This window comes from Camellia sinensis, chromosome 13, assembly GCF_055761805.1.
Source record: "Camellia sinensis isolate YWXY chromosome 13, ASM5576180v1, whole genome shotgun sequence".
Classification (NCBI taxonomy): domain Eukaryota; kingdom Viridiplantae; phylum Streptophyta; class Magnoliopsida; order Ericales; family Theaceae; genus Camellia; species Camellia sinensis.
Window position 1 is genome coordinate 2,471,863 of NC_138973.1, and position 21,760 is coordinate 2,493,622.

The 21,760-nt window shown below is 34.8% G+C and overlaps 2 protein-coding genes across 7 annotated transcripts in view; both read left to right on the forward strand.

Annotated features, from left to right (window-relative positions):
- The first annotated feature begins 555 nt into the window (after nucleotides 1–555).
- On the forward strand, nucleotides 556–5,859 carry CYCH;1 (cyclin H;1). Of its 3 annotated transcripts, none has more exons than XM_028230762.2 (13): nucleotides 556–750; nucleotides 1,068–1,118; nucleotides 1,311–1,444; nucleotides 1,562–1,680; nucleotides 1,771–1,844; nucleotides 2,130–2,250; nucleotides 2,333–2,401; nucleotides 2,574–2,615; nucleotides 4,130–4,207; nucleotides 4,602–4,660; nucleotides 4,761–4,845; nucleotides 5,285–5,373; nucleotides 5,473–5,859. In XM_028230762.2, exons 3-13 carry the CDS (start codon nucleotides 1,348–1,350, stop codon nucleotides 5,525–5,527), a joined length of 888 nt encoding a protein of 295 aa, XP_028086563.1. In that variant the 5' UTR covers nucleotides 556–750; nucleotides 1,068–1,118; nucleotides 1,311–1,347; the 3' UTR covers nucleotides 5,528–5,859. The 3 variants fall into 3 exon arrangements, with proteins under 3 accessions (XP_028086563.1, XP_028086561.1, XP_028086562.1); XM_028230760.2 differs by having other exon boundaries at nucleotides 562–750; nucleotides 1,315–1,444; XM_028230761.2 differs by having other exon boundaries at nucleotides 562–750; nucleotides 1,366–1,444.
- A 3,023-nt stretch (nucleotides 5,860–8,882) lies between these two features.
- Nucleotides 8,883–21,760, forward strand: part of UBP26 (ubiquitin-specific protease 26) — a 28,311-nt gene continuing 15,433 nt past the window's right edge. For 3 of the 4 annotated variants that reach the window (XM_082901217.1, XM_082901218.1, XM_082901215.1), the window contains exons 1-12: nucleotides 8,902–9,035; nucleotides 9,571–9,677; nucleotides 10,166–10,762; nucleotides 11,486–11,741; nucleotides 12,652–13,403; nucleotides 13,725–13,833; nucleotides 18,507–18,688; nucleotides 18,975–19,259; nucleotides 19,333–19,537; nucleotides 20,052–20,123; nucleotides 20,378–20,608; nucleotides 20,963–21,226. In XM_082901217.1, coding sequence (XP_082757343.1) covers nucleotides 9,589–9,677; nucleotides 10,166–10,762; nucleotides 11,486–11,741; nucleotides 12,652–13,403; nucleotides 13,725–13,833; nucleotides 18,507–18,688; nucleotides 18,975–19,259; nucleotides 19,333–19,537; nucleotides 20,052–20,123; nucleotides 20,378–20,608; nucleotides 20,963–21,226 — 3,042 coding nt within the window. In that variant the 5' untranslated portion in view covers nucleotides 8,902–9,035; nucleotides 9,571–9,588. Of the gene's footprint in view, nucleotides 9,036–9,570; nucleotides 9,678–10,165; nucleotides 10,763–11,485; nucleotides 11,742–12,651; nucleotides 13,404–13,724; nucleotides 13,834–18,506; nucleotides 18,689–18,974; nucleotides 19,260–19,332; nucleotides 19,538–20,051; nucleotides 20,124–20,377; nucleotides 20,609–20,962; nucleotides 21,227–21,760 lie in introns of all 4 variants that reach the window. The other variant, XM_082901214.1, reaches the window with a different exon arrangement.

Here is a 21,760-nt window from a genome sequence, read left to right on the forward strand (position 1 = left end):
AGGGGGAATCTGTATGAAAATAAAAACCTCAGGGGGCAATTTGTTATGAAAATATAAACCTTGGGGGGCGGGATGTAATTTCTCAAACCTCAGAGGAGAATCTGTATTTTCACTAAATCTCAGGGGAGGTGTTTGTAATTTGCTCTAAATATAAATAGTTCAAAAGTGAGCCCACGACATGCCACGCCACCGCGCGGACTGAACAATCCAGTCTTGATACTGGGCACAAGTTGTTCATTTTTTAAAATCCAAGGACTAAAATGAAAATAACATACTCCCTCCGTCCCAAAATAATGGTCCCTTTTGGGGAATCCAACTTTTTTTGGTAGTACAATTATTGCATTTGAAAAAAATTGATTTTCCAAAATTATCCTTTTGATAGTACATTTTTTGGGAATATCAATGCATAATTGTACTTTTTATGTTGTTTATTAATTTAAAAGAAGGGTAAAATAGGAAATTTATATTATTTTTGTACTTGATTTTTGAAGAGGGACTAATATTTTGGGACAATGAAAAATGGAATAAGGGACTAATATTTTGGGACGGAGGGAGTAGGAGATTTCCGTCATCTACCCGCCTCACCTCGCCTCGCGTCTAGCATCTCTCCCCGATTGCCGTCACCCAAAATTGAAGAAGGAAACCCAAGCCCTTCATTACGGCGTGACTCCTCCTAGGGTTCTTCAACGAATGGCTGATTTTTTGACTTCCACTCACCGAGCCAAGTGGATCTTCTCTCCTCAAGATCTGGTACATATTAATGCCCTTGATTTTCTGTTTGGTTGCTGTGAAAATGGAGGAAAAAACAGAAGAAAACCTTAAATTATTGTTCTGCCTCGACTTTTTGAGGTTTCTGAGAAACTGTACAAAACTCGTTTCTCTGGCCTTAAGATTTTAGATTTTCTTTTCTTTCCCTGCATTTTCTTGGCAACCAAAGAAGGAATAATTTCTAACTGGTGATAAAGAAAATGTTTTTTTATTTTTTTATTTTATTTTTAAGGTGTAGCTTTTAGATATTTTTTCAATTTGTCCTACTAAAAGTAATTTTGGTAATTGATTTTGTGTAGAAGGAGAGGTACAAAGCTGCTAATCAAAGAGCAAGGCAAACCCTGGAGAAGGTATGGAGAAAATCTTTCTTCATTCTCTCTAATATATATATATATATATATATCCAAGTAGCTATTACAAATATTTGTTCCTCTTGCTCTTATTGTTCTCTGTAAATTCATTATCTTGTGATTATCACAAGTACCTGTCACAATCAAATTTTTATTTTTATTTTTATTTTTATTAAGAAGAACTCTTTTTAGTTAGCATATCAAAGTTATCATACTTGCGACACTGATCATGCAATATACTTTCAAGTATGGAACAACAAGAATGGAAGTTGATCTTGATGGGTCCTGGTCGTATCCTGAACCTCAAATTGATGCAAAAGATAATGGTAAACACGTTATCGAGAATTTTCTTTTGTACAATTTGTATGTTCTAAAAAATTATTGAGTTGTTTGGTTTTAGATATCAAAATTTCTTTGCCGTTTTATTTATGTTTTCACTGTAGTTGAGAAGCATTCTCGTCCTAAACCACTTAAGACTGAAGAAGAACAACTTTTAAGGGCATTCTATGAGTTCAAAATTCAAGATGTATGTGATGCCTTCAAATTCCCACGAAAAATTCAGGTATGTGGCTCTGAGTCTTTATTTATTTATTTTGGGGTTGTATATCATGATTTAATATTTTTCTTTCTGAAAATGGTACCTTTTGTACAGGCAACAGCTCTTATATACTTCAAAAGGTTTTATCTACAATGGTCGGTTATGGAACATCATCCAAAACACATTATGTAAGATTGATTTAGATCTAATTCACCATCGTGGCCTATAGTTGTCTGATGCTTATATGGCCCAATTTGAAAACTGGCTTTTTATTTCATCCAGTAGAAACTAGAAAGAAACAAAAGATTTCGAACTTGATTCGTCCAGTGAACCTCTATCCTATCTGAATGTTCTTCACTTTTATATGTCATTCATATGGTAGCAGATTATTTTCATTGATGCTTGACTTTGAAATGGAATTCCTTGATTGTCACTCATTACAAACTGAATCAGACGACCTTTTATGCACCCAGGTTAACCTGCATATATGCAGCTTGTAAAGCAGAAGAAAATCATGTATCAGCAGAGGAGCTTGGCAAGGGGATTGAACAAGATCATCAAATGATCCTCAATAATGAGATGCTCGTTCTTCAGGCATGAATATGACCTGCACGTCATTCTTATCTTACCTTGTTTCTGGTTTGTGTTGTTTTTAAAATTTACGTTTGAATTGCAGAGTGTAGGATTTGATCTTATCGTTTATGCACCATATCGTGCAATTGATGGTTTTGTTAGTGATCTGGAGGTCAGTTTTCCAATCAGTTTTTTGCACCTGATTTCCATTTCTTTTTTTAAATCACTTTTCTGCATAACCATAGTAGTTTGCTTATAGTTGGCCTCATCAGTGATTAATTTAATTTGGTTTGTATCTTGTACTGCAATTTTGCAAATTATGACAATTATTCTTGGTCCTGTAGGAGTTTCTTCAAGTAAATGATGAGCAACTTCAAATGCTAAAGGTGATTCTTAACTGAATATAGTGTTGGTACTCTTGTTATCTGATCCCTAGAAGTGTTACAATTGGACTACGTACTACTATATTACACACAGGTTATTTACACGAAGACCCCCTAAACTATTAAGAAGTATCACTTCGACCCCCTAAAGTATAAAGTGTACAAATGAATTCCCTAAACTATTGAAGAGTATCACTTTGCCCCCTAAACTATAAAAGTATACAAATGGACCCATGAAGTGTACAAATAGGTCATAATGATCATAGAAATGTGTTGCTACATGATTAATTTGGGAAAGGAAAGCCTACACTTCCTTATTTTAATTCTCATTCTCATTCCACATACCAGAACAATCTTTGTTCTAGGTTACACAGTTACACACTAATTAAATTAAAAATAGTCTCCTGGTAGATGGTATCTAATATCCAAATTACTGAACTCAATGTTGTTTCATCTTTTTTGTCTCACAGAATTTATTTATTTTTTATTGTCTGTGCTCATTGCACTTTTTCAACACATGTTGATAAGAAAAAATAAGCATTTCTCATCAGAAAATGAAGGGGCAGAAAGCAGTTGCCAACCTGGAAGTGGTATAATATTTCTAATCCTGCTGCTTTTGCTAATGTTTTTCTGTAATGCTGGTGGGTGGGGGATGATCATGCCATTTTTTTGTTTGTTTTATTTGTCTTGGCTCATACAAAGCAACTTAACAAAAAAAGAAAAAACAGTAACACCCAAGCCACCCCCACCAAATCAGGGAAATGCTAAAATAAGTAATCAATACTTTCCTCCCCCCTCCTACAAACAGACAACATTATGAATGTAAATAGCAATTCTGTTCATATCATTGGTATAATTTCTCATGAGCCCTGGTTCATGCCAATATTTTAACTTTAAGCGGCACATTTGCACTAGAGATCATTTAATGGGGAAAAAAGAGTGGTATGTTTGGAACATTAATTAACTTATCAAAGAAAGGAGGATTTGCAAAAGAAAATTCCGGATGAATGAAGAATTCACAACCTCTTATCATCTGTTGCATTGTTCAAAGAAACACCCTCAAGAATAGATAGCAAAGAAGCAAGTTCATTAGCCTTCCTAAAAAATGGAGAAATTTCAAGAAATTGAATTTGAATAAGAGAAGATCTTATAGGCAATCGAAACATTATGAGAATGCAACACAGTACAATCGAGGAAACAAATGAGCAAATGGAGCATGCCCCCTCCAATCATTCTCCAAAAAATGAACATTTTCCCCATCTCTCACAATAATACAAATGGATCAAGAAAAAATGCAATAAACCTTGAGAAATGAAATTCCAAGGAGATCGGGAATTCCCAATTTACCACTTGAGAACCCCTAACCATTTCCTTGAATCTCATACTTAAGCTTAATTACAGCATGTCATAAAGAATTGCTCTAAATGGGGAATCTCCATAATGTTCTTAGTTCCCCTCCTGATGTTCTTAGTTCCCCCTCCCCTCAGAAGATATTCAATGTTTCAATGTATCTGTAGGATACGAGTGAAACTGCTAAGGTGGAAGCAGACAAAATCATGCTTACTGATGCACCACTTCTATTCCCTCCTGGGCAGGTATTCATTATTCAAACATCCTCCTGTAATGAAAGAACTTGTTTGCTTTAATACTTCAAACTTTGAAACTTTTTTTATTTCTTTTTTTGAAAATAAGAAAAGATATGATAGAAACTTTTATTGCTGGGAGTGGCTTCAAGTCTCTAGGAAAAATATGAAGGTTTTGAGGTTTTGTTTGATTTGGTGTCTTTTCTTTTTTGCTTTTTGTAATTTTCAATTACTTTGCCCTTGTGTCTGCATTGAAGTTTTTTTAGCCAATTGAGTCACAAAAGAATTTGTGCATTTTTGGGAGTGGTATTAATTGTAAATTTTCTAAAAGAGTTTTATAATGAACTGCTGAAATTTTCATCCGTACAGCTTGTTTAATTTGTGTTTATTTTTTACCTTGGTGCAGTTGGCGTTGGCTGCCTTACGCAGGTCAAATGAGGTCCATGGGATTCTTGACTTGGAAAGGTTTGAACTAATTCCTGAGGCATACATCAAATAGATTTCTTGTATCTCAATTCCATTTCGTTTGAAATAATGATTTTTGTCGAATTGAATTTCTTTGCAGTTATCTTCTGAGCCTCATGTCTCGTCAGCATGCTACACACTCTATTTCAGAGCTCACCGTTTCTCTAGATGCCATAGATTCTTTGGTACAAATATTTTACTTGTCACAACAATCTTAATTTGATGTTAATGCAAATACTTGTGTTCTTTATTCTCTTGCAGGGGGACAATGCATGAAATTAATTATTTACACTAGTTTTGTTTGAGTGGAAAACATTTTTTTTGCATTGTTTGGCATTTGGTACAGCAAAAAACAGAAATTGTTTTCCGTGGTCAACAAAAACAAAGCCTATTTGGGTGGAAAACATTCTCCACTTTTAAAAGTCCCAGACATTTTTCGGACTAAAGTTTTATCAATGCCACCACCACTTCCACTGCCAGCGCCGCCACTTCATTCCAAAAAGAGCTATAATGCTTGTGTTCTTTATTTTGAATATACACTAGTGTTGAGGTGCACAGTAGTATAGCTAGCTCTTTTTCACCTTCATCAGCGTACCTGAAACTTCTTGCTGGTTACTTGTGCAGGTAAGTAAACTTCAGATCCCTACTGCCACAGATATGAAGCACGTTGATCGGAAGCTGAAATCTTGTCGGGATCCTGGCTCACATGACAAGTACTGTTGATGCACTTTGCACATATCTTAGAGTAACCATTCTCATTCTAACATCCACGTACTCTCAATCTCTCTTATAATGCTGATTTATGGATTCAGGAGCAAAAAACGGAAGCACCGGTCAAAGGAAAGTTCAAATCAAATGCATGCGTAATGTGCCCTTATTATGTTGTGATGCCTCATCATGTTGCAAGAGACAGTGCCTTCGGTTTTACAAATTGAGTCATTTTTTGCTTATTTTGTTTTGGTTCTAATTTGGTGCAATCAGAGTAGAGCACTGGTAACGGGCCTGATGATCTGAGCTCCTTTCGGCTTTTTTTTTTTTTTTTTCTTTTCATTTCTGGAGATGCTGAATATGCGCCTTTTCCGTCAATTGTTTCTATAATTTGTGTGGTTTTTGTCATACTGCCCTCCTTGTAGTATTATGGGGGTAAAAAAGTCTTGTACATTTTACTAGTAAAAGAATAAATTTTGTTTTTGTTCTCATGGGAATTTTTTTATGTACAATTCGCAAATCAAGTTGATTTGAAAAACATGGAAGAAAGGCATAATGATCGGAGACAAAACCTTCTTCCTATGTAAAGCCAGAATGATTTGGGCAGCACTGCTGGTGGTGGCGTGCACAACTGAGAAGCAAAGATGCCTCTCTCCCTCTTCCCCTTCTAGGGCCACCCACTCCCCCACCCCCTGTGCCCCCCCTCCAGTGCTGCCCACCCCTATCCCCACTTCCCTCTCATTTGCAAGCACTACAGTCACTCCACTCTACCTTCCTCCGCTACCACTGTTATAACCACGACAATCACAAATTGAATATAAAAATAAAAAAATAAAAAACTTAGCTATGAAGGGACAGTGAATTGATGTTCAACAATAACAAACCTTAATGAATCGCAAGAAGTGGCACAAGATCAACAATTAAGTTGCATGAGATTGACTAGTCTAATGCTACCAAGTAGAACTACAAAACTCAGACAGTGCCAATCTCACTCATTTTGGTTGTTATAGAGTTATGATGAGATGGACGGGAGAAAAGGAAGATAACGAAACATGAGGACGAGACTGGGTGACAGTATGATAGTTGTGCGCTGAAGGTGTATGGAAAAGGGGAAGAAACAGAAGACAGTGACCTTGACTGGCGATTTGCGATTTATTATTATTTTAAAAAGTAAGAATTTATTGTGAGAGAACAAAAGATAAAGAAAATAACGTTGACTAGCGATTTGTGATCTATTATTATTTTAAAAAGTAAGAATTTATTGTGAGAGAACAAAAGATAAAGAAAGAGTTCGCGCGTTAAAGACAAGGTTAAGGTTAAGGGTGATGGTAATTTTGTAATTCACATTGATATAATCTTTATGCTTAAATGCAAAAAAGGAAAAAAAAAATAAAAAGAAGATAGGGTAAAATACATATTGTGTGTGTGTGTTTGTGTTAAATGTCAATGTTATCTCTATTTGAATCATTGACGTATATTTTTTTCAAACCACAAAAAAATGTTGATATAATAAAAATGAAACCTTTCATAAAAAATCCAAATAAAAAACCAAGACATGTTTGATTTAGTTTTCAAAATTGATTTTATGTGAAAAATTCAAAAAAACTTAAAAACTTATTTAGTAAAAAAAAAAAGAATAATGCTATATGTACCAATTAGTGTACTAACAAATGATGTGTCATAATTTTAAAGGTTTGAGTTAGGGGTGAGCAGCGGATATACCGATCCGCCAAAACCGACCGAACCGAACCGATCCGCCACATTTTGGACGGATGCGTGATGATGAGCGGACGGTTGCGGATTGATTTTCTCCAATCCGCCAATTTGGCGGATGGATGGCGGATTTGAGATTTTTTGGCCGCAACCGAACCGCCAAACCGCCAAATCGCGAGCACCTGTAGTAATTTATAAGACTTTGTATTTTCAATTTGTTTAAATATTCTGTTTGTGTTTTCAATTGAAAAAGAGTTTAAATATTTTGTTGAAAAAAAGTTTTCAACTTGAATATATTTTTGAATTGAAAAAAATAAACATATTATTCATCTATATTTTTTAGTTTTTAAATCTAACTCTAAAAATAATAAATAAAAAATATGATATATGCTGGTTGGTTTTTGTTTTCAAAAACATATGTAGATGTAACAATATAGAGACATTCAATCTCTACTACTGCTCTGTTTATGGTTTTGGTGGTTTGAATTGTTATTATATTTTAAGAATCACAGATTGTAATACTTTATAGGAATGAATCATGCTGTAATTGTAATATGTGGATGAAGCATACAGTGATCGTGATATTCTAAAGTTTCAAACTTTCTTTCTTTGGATAAGGCATACAGTGATTGTAATACTTTTTTAAGTCATTGACTGTAATATTTTTTTTTTCTTTTTTTTTAAGGAAGTGCACAAGTTGAATTATGTTGAAAATTTATAAAATTTTAAACCGCCAAACCGATTCGCATCCATCCGCCAAACCGCCAATCCGCTCAATCCACATCCGCCGGATTGGCGGACGGATGCGGATTGATTTTCTTCAATCCGCCAATCTGGCGGACGGATGGCGGATTGGAGGTTTCGTGGCCGCAACCGACCCGCGCCCACCCCTAGTTTGAGTATTTGTAATTTAATTAATAGGTGGGGTTAGTAACAATAGCATAACACTAATTAGTACACTAGTTAGTACACTAATTGGTGTATGTAGCACTACCCAAAATTTTTTTTTATATGGTTAATGTTTTTCAGAAAAAAAATCCCGTTTGGTTTTGAGTTTTAAAAAATAGTTTTATGAGATTTTGATTTGTATTTTTGCATTTTTAATGATTTTATCATTTTTTAAAATTTTTTGGATAAGGCCAAGTTTGGCAGGTCCAGAATAAGCCAAAAAGTCAAAAAGTTACTCAAAAAGTTAAAAAGTTAACACTATTCACCAAAAAGTCAATAATTACGGCTGCACAACTCCCAATTCTAATTTTCTCTTACAAACCAATTTTTACAATTTTTTATTACACATTTTTTCATAAAAAGTCAAAAAGTTAACCCAAACATCTATATTTTTTTCCTTAATTTTTTTAGTTCAAAAAGACAAAAAGTGCACTTATTTAGGACACCCAAACAATCTCTAATCTTAATTTACTAATAGAGTAAAAAAATTGTACAAAAATCTTTACAAAATTCATTGAATATAAGAAAATATAAAAATATATTGAATTTTTATATTTTTTTGAAAAATTTTAATTTTTTTTTCACAAATAATATCATTTTTAAGTGTATTTAGATTATGTTTATCTAAAAAAAAAATTTATATAAAATATGAAAAAAATTCATAAAAAATAAAAAAAATACAAAAACTCAGATTCAATTTTTTGAAGCCAAATATGATGATATTTTTTAATAAATTTTAAAATATTTTTTCCGTGTGTATTGTTATCAAATTAATTTTTATTTTTATTTTTTCATAAAAAACATATACTGTAAGAGAAATTGAACCGGCGGTCCGTGGATAATTATTATTATTTATATATATATATATATATATATTGCACCTGTATACACATACGAAGGCCAATTTTGGTCTCTCAGGGTCTGGGGTTTGGGAACCAAAATACACACTTCAATCCTTCAAAAAGTTCTGATCGGGAACACCAGAGACTTCTATTCATCTTCCCAGGTCTCTCTCTCTCTCTCTCTCTCTCTCTCTCTCTCTCTCTCTAGCTTGCATGCAATATCCATATATATATACTTTGTATATGCACACTTGTATACTTTGAGTGCTGTCTCAGATTCTTTCTACCATCAATCGTCTGTTCGAGCAATTCTATTTCAATTTCAATTTCAATTAAAATGTTTCACTGTAGAAAAATTAGCCCTAATTAATTTTTTTTGTTTTCTTGTTCGTACCTAGAGTCCGTGTATCCTATGTTTTCATGAATTTCGAGGTTTTTTTTATTTTTTTTAAAATGGTTTCTAGGTAGCTGTTGATGTTCTGTTAAAAGAGTCGAACTTTTTGCTTTGTTTCTTGAATTTTGAGGGTTTTTTTGTGTGGTTATTTTATTCTCTCCTGTTATTTAGATAATAATTGATTTTAGGAACATTTTCCTTTGAGCTTCCATACAATGCCACATTTTTTGTTCACATTGAAATTGGGTGAGCTGAAAAATGTATAGTGACACAATTCGTATTGTTTTGTTATTGTCAATTTTCAGAGTTGAAAATTCATTGATATGAAGATGAGCCATCGGCCAACTACCCGAAGTAAAAATAAAAGGCATAGGCCAGACGACAGTGCACAAGCCAACGCAGAGATTTTTTGGTAAAATAAAATGCAGCATTCATCTTTATTTATCTACTATTAACTTTATTTTGAAACAAAAATATATATTCTTTTGACTTTTGCATAAAATTATTAAGAAAAGTATGTTTTGGAATATAACGTGTTATCTTGGTCATCTTGCTCTGGAAATGGGGGGGGGGGGGATTCACTTTTTTTCTTGCCTAGTAGAGCAGAGAAGTATGTGGAAAATGATTTTGGCTCAATAAGCAAGAGGAGTAGCCTTGGATTTGTCACCTTAAGTCCATTTTTGAGATATCAATGCTCAACAATTTTGGCTTGGTTCTTTCTCAAGAAAGCAAAAAATGTACTTTGAGGATACTAACTACTGCAACTTAATTTTTGAACGCATAAATTTACTGAATTCTTGCTTCAAAAAAGCAACAAGTCAGCTTTGAATTGTTAGCCAAATGCTATCGTAATAATCATAATTTTTGGTATTTTTTATGTATATTTTTTGAATTGTGTAGGAAAATTCACTCAACTGGTCAATTTACAGAAGATGATTTAAATCAGCTATACATGATATGGAAGCCTATTTGTCAAGGTTGTCGAGTGAATACAAAAGACAATCCTAATTGCTTTTGTGGACTGGTTCCACCTCTCAATGGAAGTCGGAAATCTGGCTTGTGGCAGAAGATGTCAGAGATTGTTCATTCACTTGGTCCTGACCCATCCAAGGAACTTCGTGCTTCCACCAGCTCACCAGCGGGCCTTACTAATCTGGGGGCAACGTGCTATGCAAACAGCATACTTCAATGCTTGTACATGAATAAGTCATTTAGGGAAGGTGTTTTCTCTGTGGAACCAAATGTTCTGAAAGAGCAGCCAGTGTTGGATCAACTTGCTCGGCTCTTTGCACAGTTGCATGCTAGTAAAATGTCTTTTGTTGATTCAGGCCCATTTATTAAAACACTAGAGCTAGATAATGGTGTTCAGCAGGACAGCCATGAGTTCCTTACCTTACTTCTCTCCTTGCTTGAGCGATGTTTGAGCTGTTCAAAACTTTCCAAGGCAAGAACAATTGTACAAGATATTTTCCGTGGGAGTGTGTCACATGTCACCACGTAAGTTTGCTCTTACTCTGAGACTAAGTTTTTGAATTTATCATCTTCCTTGTTATCATTTTGTTCTCTGCAGAATGTTGAAAATTTTAACTTTTCTAAACTTGTAAAAATTTGGTGCCTTCCATCTGATCTGTTACAGCTTGATTGATTAGTTTATGTTACAATTTGGAAAGGCAATTTGATGAATCAAGGCTTGATGGTTTGCAAGCATTATCATTATTTTACCAGTCGGAAGTGTAAAATATGAGAAATTAGGGTTAGGGTAAACACTCTGTTTGGATGAGGTGATTTGGTGAGAAAATGATAAGAAAGGATGAGGAAAATCTTTCTCATGTTTGTTTTATAGATTAGGTAAGAAATGGTGAGAAAGATAACTCTCTTATTTTACCTAGAACTCTCACCAAAAGTGGTGAGATTTGATGAGAAACAAGTTGATTAGGTATAGAATATTTACAATACCAAGATGGCATGCATTTGCTTTTTATAGCATAATCTCCTCAGATCAATCTGCTGGTAAAAATTGGTCTATCTCCTATTCAAGGTTGCTATTTCTAATCAAGGAGCCTGATATATTGGTAATCAAAAATAAAATTATAAATAGTAAGAATATATAATTTAAAAAAATACACACAGTGTATTTTTCTGTGTTGAGCAAGTGCATTTACCTCCTAGAGTCTATACATGAAAAGTGATGACTTTGTTATTTTGTTTGCTATTATTTAGGTGCTCGAAATGTGGAAAAGACTCTGAAGCTTCATCCAAAATGGAAGACTTCTATGAGCTGGAGTTGAATGTCAAGGGTTTAAAAAGTTTAGATGACAGTTTGGACGATTACCTGAGTGTAGAAGAGCTTCAAGGAGAAAATCAATACTATTGTGAGTCATGTGAAGCTCGAGTTGATGCTACCCGCAGCATTAAGTTGCGGTCACTGCCTGTTGTCCTTAATTTTCAGCTCAAGCGTTGTGTTTTCCTTCCAAAGGTACTTACTAGTATGGTGTATATTCCTATCTATGTTTTGTATTTTTAAACCTCACACAAGTACCAGACAATCATATCACACTTCTTTCATTTAAATTTCTTCATTTTAGGAGTTTTTTGGATATATATATATGTATATATATTAATGTCTACACTACGTGTGTCTTGACATTCAGCTACATGTAAGTTCAAATGAATTTAAAACCGAAAAATAAAAAGTATGGATTGACAACTTTGTTCCAAACATCTATTTAGATTTCCAAAATTTTCATTGTTTCATTTTATGTTTCTGAAATATTCTTAAAATGTTTCCATTTATGAGCAAAACCAAAACAACACACCGATAATTTTTATTTTTATTCTTGTTACTAATGATTCTGGTGCGGTTGACATGTTTTGTTACTTCATCCTTGATTTTGAACCACTTTACTTCCCCTATTTTTTTCAAAGAATTTGTTTGAATCGTTGTTTTATTATAAAGCCCATTCTGGATTTGGTTTCACCATGGCATCATAAAAAACAGTTGCATTTAATTGTGAAATTGGTTATAAAAACTAGCTAGAGTGATGCTAATACATATTATTTAGGTGGGCAAAACCTAAGTGACCAGTCTGGCTGCTGCCTATGCAATGTAGGCATTGTTATGGTTATATACCTGCGGACTATAGTTGGCTCTTTAATGAAATCTGACACTGAGCAGCATTGCTCTTGTTGAGCTCCTTTGTCTGTCTTTTCTGTATGCTTTATACACGGAGTACTCTGGGAGAAGGATTCTGCCAGCTATGTTAGTGCTGTAGTTAGTTCTTGTGGATTTAGTTTTTTTCGTAGTTTTTTATTTTATTTTTTATACTAGTGCTTGTTTTGTATTTGAAATTAACCTGCTGCATTGCTTTTTTTATTTGCTTCTGTAGACAACAACCAAGAAGAAAATCACTTCTGCATTCTGTTTTCCTGGGGAACTGGATATGAGACACAGATTGTCTGAGCATTCTCAATCAGCATTAATTTATGACTTGTCAGCTGTCTTGATTCACAAGGGTTCTGCTGTAAATAGTGGTCATTACATAGCGCATATTAAGGATGAGAATACTGGGCAGTGGTGGGAATTTGATGATGAACATGTCTCAAACTTGGGGCGGCATCCATTTAGTGAAGGTTCTTCAAATTATGCTGCTAAATCTGTTCAAACTGAGCAAGTTGTCCATCCACCATGCTCTGAGTCAATTGATGCAGTTGTGACTGGAAATCATGTAGATGATAGTCAGTCAAAATCTTCAGAATATAATGTTAATTCTGTACAGACATTCTCATCTAGTGATGCCTACATGTTGATGTATATTCTAAGGCATTCAAAGAATGGTGGTGAAAATGCACAAATGGAGTTTGGTGGAATGAAAATGGATAATGGTAGTGGTGTGGCTCCACAAAATGGTGTTTCTCTTCCATCTCATCTTTGTGAAGAGATGGAACAATTAAATTCGTCGTATCTTGATGCTTGCGAACAATACAAATTAAAGAAGGATTTAGAGTTGAATTGCATCACTGAGCGCCGGCAGGAAGTTCGATCAGTTCTTTCTCAAGCGCCTGTCCAGTCACTTGGGGAACCATATTTCTGGATTTCAACTGACTGGCTTCGCCATTGGGCTGACAATATCTGTCCCTCGTGAGTACAAGTGCCCATGATGATTTTATTCTCCTATTGCCATTTTTGAGAAGATTTGGTTAAGTAAATGACTAGTGGTTTGTTCTGCCCAATAACAATAGTTTTTTTCAATTTCTTTCAATTTTAGATTGCCAAGCGTCCACATGTTTTCATCATTTTTTTTAAATTTTCATCCCTTTTTTCATAACTCATTTTGTTTGAACAAAAATAGGGAGTATTTCATGACTTGGTGATGAGTCTTATTGTCGTTCCTTTGCAGACCAAAAAAAGAAAGAAAGAAAAGTTCAATCTCTTCATTGCTTATTTTGTTGTCTCCTGCAGGATCATTGAAAACAACCCTATCCAATGCTTACATGGAAAAGTCCCAGTTTCAAAGATTGGCAACATGAAACGATTGTCGGCCAAAGCTTGGACCATGTTGTTCTCTAAGGTATCCCGTTTGTAACCTGTATGGTTTGAGTTGTTGCATGAACTTCATGGTTAGAGTTGCTGCTGTTGCATGAACTTACACTTTTCGTTGGTTATTTATAATTTGTTGCTTATGATTGGTGTTTTTTTTATGACGCTATTTGTTTCTTGATTTTGTTGCCTAATAGTGATAGACATTTAGACTGCATGTGATTTTTTGGACTGTATCTATTTTTCCCTAGATTATATCTTCACACTCTCTTTAGTATTCTATTTTAATATTCTTTGCTATGCATTCTGCTTGATAACTATTTTTTTATGTAAAGCAGTAGTCTACACAAGCTTTGTAGAATGTGGTTGAATTAATTAGGGAAAATTGGTCTAACAACCCACTCCAACTTTTAGTGATGAAAGAGGTCCACAATATTTTTTTTATAGCCTAAGGTCCTTCACCCACACCCATATATAACACCCACTCTCTTATTCTCTCTCCTCTCTCTTCTCGCGCCAAACCGCTCGCTCTCCTAGAACTTGGTCTGAAAATTCATCTCCCTCCACTGAAAACCCTATATAAATCCTCAAAATTTGGATCATGAAATCAAATATTCATCGAATTATCTTCCAAACCCACCAAGAACAAATATATATATACACAAACCAAAGTAGCAACAGTCCCAAAAGCACTAAACTCCCCAAAATTGGCAGCGAATTGAGGTTGGAAGAAGAAGAAGGAAAAGAAGAAGAAGAAGAAGAATGGCAGTAGAAGCAGCAACGATGATAGGGAGAACCACCGCACAACTCCGCTGTCAATGGTGGTGTCGGACTGCGTGAAGCGGTGGTTCCAAGAGGCCAAAGGCGGCAACTTCTCTGGTGAGTTTGTTGGAGGAATCGTCGATGCCATCGATATGGGATATGGAGATGTGGCCTGGGTGGACAATGCCGATTCCATCGACAGCGCAACTCAGGAATCAGATTGAATTTTCTCTGGATGTGGGAACTGTGTGAATTTTCTCTGGTTGTGACCATTGTTTGTAATTTTATGAATCTTCTCTGGTTGTGGTTACTGTTTGTAATTTTGTGAATTTTTTCTAGCTGTGGTCACTGTATAAATTTTCTCTGGCTATGGTCAGTCTGTGAATTTTCTCAAACACTGCGGAATTGTGAGAAATTTCAGTGAAAATGCCCAAAGAAATTCTAAACGTGAACACACAAACACACTTAGAGAAATTCTAAGGGGATTCTGATGTGTCCCAGAGAAATTCCAAGCATGAACACACAAATACACTCAGCGAAATTTCGAAACCAATTTCTCTGGTTTCGAAATTTCTCTAGAAAAATGTTGAGGGACCCCAATTATTTTGAAAATATTGCATGTCTTTATCCTATAAAATCTTAATACCGGGTACCTTAAACAAAATTCCTCAATTAATTATCCTATGTTTAAAATCATGTAGGTAGGTTCTGTTTTTTTTTTTTTTTTTTTCTTTCCAAAAGTAATCTTTTGGCTAGTTGCTCTCTCTCTCTCTCTCTTGGGTGCAGCTTGTGCAAGTTATCTTTCCCACCATTCATTGGTGGTTAGATGCAATGAACTTTTTTTTTTGTAGCCCTTATAAATGTTTGATACGTACCCTAGTTTTTAGTTCTTTATGTCTTTGAATATTTCTCTTATTTGTTTTCTGAAGATTTTAGATTTTTTCATCAATTGCTTGATGAAAATCTATTAAAATTTCCTTCTAACACCTCTAGTGTAGTTTTAGTTTTGCGAATTCCTGTTGCATTGGCGTATTCTACCCTCAATTAAAGTTCATCACGATTGATGCTTACTCTTTTAGTGATAATTGAAGTCATATGAATTTTTATAATTTAGAAAAGAAATTTACAGTACTACCTAGAGATATAATATGTTGGGTGATAGAAAAAAATGGTGTGACCAAAGTATATATTATGGTGATAATGGACATGTATAATATGGTTTCATTGTAAGCTTGCATCAAGGGTCAACTTTGAGTCCTTATATGTTTGTCTCAATTACGGATGAATTAATTAAATATATTCAGGATGATGTCTAGTGATGTGTGTTGTTTGTAGATGATATTATTCTAGTGGGTGAAACTAAGGGAGCAATTAACAATGATATAGAAATCTAGAGAGAAGCACTTGAGTTAAAAATTTAGTAGAACCTATGAAGTACGGATACGAACACGGACACGTGACACGACATGGACACACAAATTTTCAAAAAATGGGGGACACGACATGCTGGGACACATTCAATATATATAATTAAATTATTTATTATATGTCATAAAATTATGAATAAAGAAAATCATTGAAAGGTAATAAAAAATACAAAATAACACTATTAATAAAAATTAATAAACACATCATTTAAATTAACAAAACTAATTTGTTCTTATAAACTAATTAGCCAAAAATAAAAAGAAGAATATAAATAAATAACAGATAGAGACAGAGAAAAGCCACAAATATATATATATATATATAAAATAAAATAATAAAAAAAACTGCAGAGAGAGAAAGAGAGAGCCATTCAACGTAAAAAAAAAAAAAAAAAAAAAACGAAGAAAGAGAGACAGAGAGAGCGACGGAGAGAAAAGTCAAATGAAGAAGATTGAAAGAAGAAGAAAGAGAGAGTGACTGAGAGAGAGAGAGAGAGAGATCGAAAAATAGAAGAAGAAGATCGAAAGAAGAAGAAGATGATCGAAGAACATACCTTCGCAAGAGCAATGAGCAGCGAGTAGCCTTTTTTTAGCCTTTTCTCCTCTTTCTGTTCGACATCCAGGTTAGGGCTTGACTTAATTGTTTCAATTTTTGTTTTTTACAAATTGGCCCCCACTCGAAGTTTCAGAAATTATGTTTTTGACCCTACGGTGTCCAAAACGTGTCCATAGCATGTCCAGCTGCAAAAAAATCAAAAAAAAATAAAAATAAAAATAGGGACACCCTCTGGGACGTGCCGGACACGTGTCACTGAAACGTATCCCTCAGAGAGGTGTTCGTGCTTCATAGAGTAGAACTTTTAATGGAGAAGTGAAGATTAAAAATTAGGAGATAACAAAGAGTGAGCTTTCTTGTTACTTAGATTTGATTGTTAATAAGAATGGAAGAGTATTTTTGCCATATTATGTGAACGACAAATCCCAGCAAAGTTGACTAAATTTTTTTTTTAGAGCAACTACAAGGCCAATAATGCTTTTGGGAACAGAATGCTGGACAACTAAGAAACAACATGTTTATATAAATGAGTGTAGCTGAGATGAGGAGGCTTTGAGTGATGTTTGGTAAGGCTAGGAAAGAAAAAGTTGCGATATATTCATGAAATGGTAGGAGTAATACCAATTAAAGATAAGTTGAGAGAGAATAGACTAAGTTGGTATGGTTATGCATGACGAATACCTGTAACGAAAAGGAAGAGTGTTTGTGATCACTACATCAGGAAATATTAGGAGGTTAATGGGTGTTTGGGAGGGGGTAGATTGGGTTCATACCTAAACTTTGGCATAAAAGCACACAGTGGCTATCCTCAGACTTGAACCCATAATTTCAAGGTAGTAAGCCAAGGTTTTAACCACTGATCCTCTGGCAGAGTAACTAACTGTGGATGAGGAAATGTTTGGAACCCATTAAAGTAGCCATTGCCTAGAAAAATGCTCTGATACCAATGAAGGAGTTGTAAAATAACATGGGATGCGGTAGTAAATAAGGATATGAATTTGTGAAGTCACCAATTGTCCCCAAAGCTTTAGTTGTTAGGAAATAAGCCCCAACAATGTATATCAAGCTCTCCAACACCCTCCGTCACGTACAACCTGTTGGGATGCTAGCATCTATACTCGTAAAGAAGAAAGAATGCAAATAGAGACCAAACGCAAATGGAGAGACTTGAACCCCAAGACCTCCGCCAACTTAGCTTTGGTAACCATGTTAAGTCATCAATTATCTCATCTCGAAAGCTTAAGTTATTAGGAAATGTGCCCAACAATGTATATCAAGCTCTCCGATAATTATTTATAACTGAACATATAGCCTTTACAGGAGCAAAATGACGAAAAAGGATTTATGTAGCCAATCCCTTCTAATTGGGACACAAGGCTTAGTTTGGGCTGGGTTGATATTTACCTTGGAGGTTCCATGAAGTGGAACTGCTAGAGCTTACCTGAATAGAAATGAAGTCTGGCATATAATCTTCAAAATAGCTTGTCGACTGAATTCTACTTTTATATGTTGACTGAAGTTTGGCTTGATCCAAGTTTAAAAGCTTGTTTGTTATGAGGGTGATATGTGATTCAAAAACTTAGTCTTTTACCAAGTCAGTCTCCATCATTTGTTTGTTAGGGCATCTTAGGTTGTTATGCAATGTTGGAGAACAAAATCTTTGATAAGGAATAGAGACTGGCCTACTAGCCATTTAGAGCAAGATTACGTGTTCAATCTTTTCTGGTAGCTGTTTGACATGACATGTGAAACTTTGAATTTGTAGAGATAATTTAATTAGTTCATTTAAATCTTGTTCATGACTTTATTTATTTATCTGTACTTTTTTATTTTACTGATGTTTGTTCTGATTACCTTATATATGCCTATCAATTGATTTTTTTTTTTCTTTTTTTTTCCTGCTACTAAGTTTTCCTTTTATTGTTGCTGATGATATTTTTCTAATGCTTGTAAATCTAGTATGAGGGTGGCCCAGCACTATCCAAGGATGACTACTGTGTTGGTTGTCTTTTTGAAGGGGCACATAGTATAGCTAATGCTGATAGCTATAGGGATCGAATTAAATCAATGAAAGAACTTGCAGAGGCAGCACTTGCGGGGAAGTGTCTAGATGAACCAATGTACTATGTCTCTAAGATTTGGTATGTTCTTGTATACGAACATGTTAAAATCTTCTGAGCTGCTCTGCCTATAGCCGTCTATATTGCATCACTCCTTGTCAGACAAGTTCCTTCTCTGTGATGAGTAATTTGCTTCTTGACACAGAGAATAGAATGGCTAAGTCTTCTTCTTTAATGAAACAAATTTCATAGTGATCCTCTTCAATGTAACAATTTGTTCTGTTTGATTTTCCATTTAAATCTTTCAGTTCTGCGTGCGTAGTTTTCTGGCGTGTTTGTACTGACACTGATCAATTCCAATTTGTAGGTTGAATCAATGGATCCGCAGAAAAAAAGTAGAATCACCTTGTGAAGCTGATGCAGGACCAACAGCTTCAATCAGGTGCCCTCATGGGGAACTTATGCCTGAGCAAGCTATTCGTGCCAAGCGGGTGCTGGTTCCTGAGAATCTCTGGCTTTTTTTATACGACACTGCCAACACAGTAAAGCCTGATGATTCTTTGGGTTGTTCAACTTTTCCTTCAGACTCTGCACCGTGTTCTCAATGCAATATTGAACTCACAGAAGTAGCATGCTTGGAGGATAGTCTAAGGTCGTGTGAACATTTTTAAATAATTAAGCTAATATGATTTCATAATTGGTTGACTTGATTATTCATGCTGCAGAGAGTTCAAGTTGAAGCAACGCCTGAATCATGATAGATTAGCTTTAGGAAAAAGTATTGAACTTTTTCCTTTTAAAAGATACTACTTGTTACCCACTTCATGGTTGTCAAAATGGAAAAGCTACATCATTACAAGTGGCAAGAATGCTTCTTCTGCAGAACCTGAAACTTTGAGTAATTTCATTGATTTGCTGAAATGTGAGAAGGTAGGATGCAACTTTATTGGCAGTGATTCTCTGTAATTATATTCTGGCACCTTTGCAGGATATCTTTCATCTAGGGATTTTTTTATATGCATTTAGCTCACTCTTCATTTAGATTAAGGTTTTTGATCGTCATCCATGGCCACACTTGGTTATCGACTTTTGGGGATGCTTAGGTTCTCGAGAGGGCTTTGCGTTTTTCCTGTACCGGGAGAAGTTTCAACTGTTAATTTCTTAGTTTTCTGGATGGATACCTTTTGTTCCCTTCTACTTATCCTGATAAACTATTATTCTCTAGGAGGAAACAAAAACAAGGCTCCAACTTAGTATGAGGGAGGAACCACGGCTATCATATTTGATATTTATTTGGTTATGAATCGGAATTAAATCAGCTCTGGTCCCTCTGCTTTGATTTTGTGCCGAAACTATGTTGTCTGCTTTGATTTTAAGCAATGTTTTCCTTAAGGATAACTACCATAACAGTCCTTTTATTATTTTTCTTTTCTTTTTTAATCAGCACTCAAGACTTCTTAAACGGCCTCCTGATCTGATTTGCAAACGTGGTGTGATTCTGCAAAGGTCACCGAATGTAAGTGTACAACAGCCATTTGATTTGCTTACCTCATTTGATGTCCATTGTTGTAGTTCCGTAGTGTATAATCTAATATACTATTTTGTTTAATGTAGATTTCTGTTGTTCTCTAGTTCAAGACACTGAATTATTGGTGGTCTTGCCATTGAACTTTGTGTTAGTCTCACATTATTTATTTCTGCTTGTAGTCACTTAAAACTTGTACGAACATTCTAATGTTAAATCTCTTGTACTTTGGTTTTGAATTTTAGACAGATGGGTTGACTATCATTACTGAGAATGACTGGAAACTATTCTGTGAAGATTGGGGCGGAATAGAGGAGAAAGGCATATCTGCTGAAATTGAGATTAGTAATTGCATGGGTGATGAGTCAATCAGGTTTTCTGCAGAAATGGCAGTTTCTGAGGAGCATACGAATGCTCAAGATGAAGCAAATGGTGAGGCTGACTCTAAACGGCTTCTGGTAAAGACTTGTCCTGAGGTAATTACAGAATCCTGTCTTTTTTGTCTGCAAGTTTTGTTATTATGAAACAAGTTATGCATGTATAATTCTTTAATATGCACTGCATGTCTGATCTTCTTTGATAAACTCAGATGCACGAACAGGTGCTGTGACATTTGAAGATTTATTTCTTGAATGGTAGATGTCAAAGATGTTAAAATATTTCACTGTTTTCTTTCTCTAATAATTATGTCAGTAATGTGTTTTGATGCCGTCAAAGTTCAAATTTCCAATTGTTGGATGCGATTGCATCACAATTTTATGATGGATGTCTCTCTGCTTCTATCTATTATTATATTTTCTTGTTCCTCTAATGTCTTGTGATTCTGTTAGGTATGTGAAGCTTGCATTGGTGAAAGAGAAAGCTGTGAGTTTATGAGGAAGCTCAACTATTGCAATGAGGATATTTGTGTATGCTTTGTTCGTGGCACAGAACCTCCAAGATCCATTTTAGAAGCATCTGGAAACAGTTTTGAGCAGGATCGTCGAACCTCCAAGCGCTCTAGGAAGACTACTTTTGGAAACTCTATAAATTTGAATGTTTCTGGATCCACATCAATCTACCAATTGAAAATGATGATATGGGAATCCTTTGGGGTAAGCTACTATTTCATAGAGCAAATTCATCAATGAATGTATTTGCCTTCATTTATTCATATATATATATATGTTTTTCCATGGTAGATTAATTCCCAGTACATTTTTAGTTTTCTCTTGCATTTATTATGTCAGTACCTTTCTATGAGGTTTTTAAAATCTGAATACTGTGATATGACATGTTCCAAATATTTTCTTGGATGAAAATAAGAACTTGCTCCATTTTTGTTTTGTTTATGGTTTGTTTGTTTGTTTGTTTGTTTTTTTTTTTTCTGTTGATTATGGTTATTGTGGGAGTAATATCTGTAGAGCTAGAGGTCTGCACGAATCAGTGCGGAGTGGATTAGGGGGAAAATGGAAGCTCTGAACCGCCAATGGCGGATTGACTAATTTGCCAACTGCAGGCGACCTGCAGTTCACAAAAAGCCAGCGGGTTTGTTTAAATATTTAAGTGGTTTGGGTTGGACATGTTGGGCAGGTGACTTTAAGCATGTTCAAAGGGAGCATTTTAATCATTTTCACATAAAATCAACA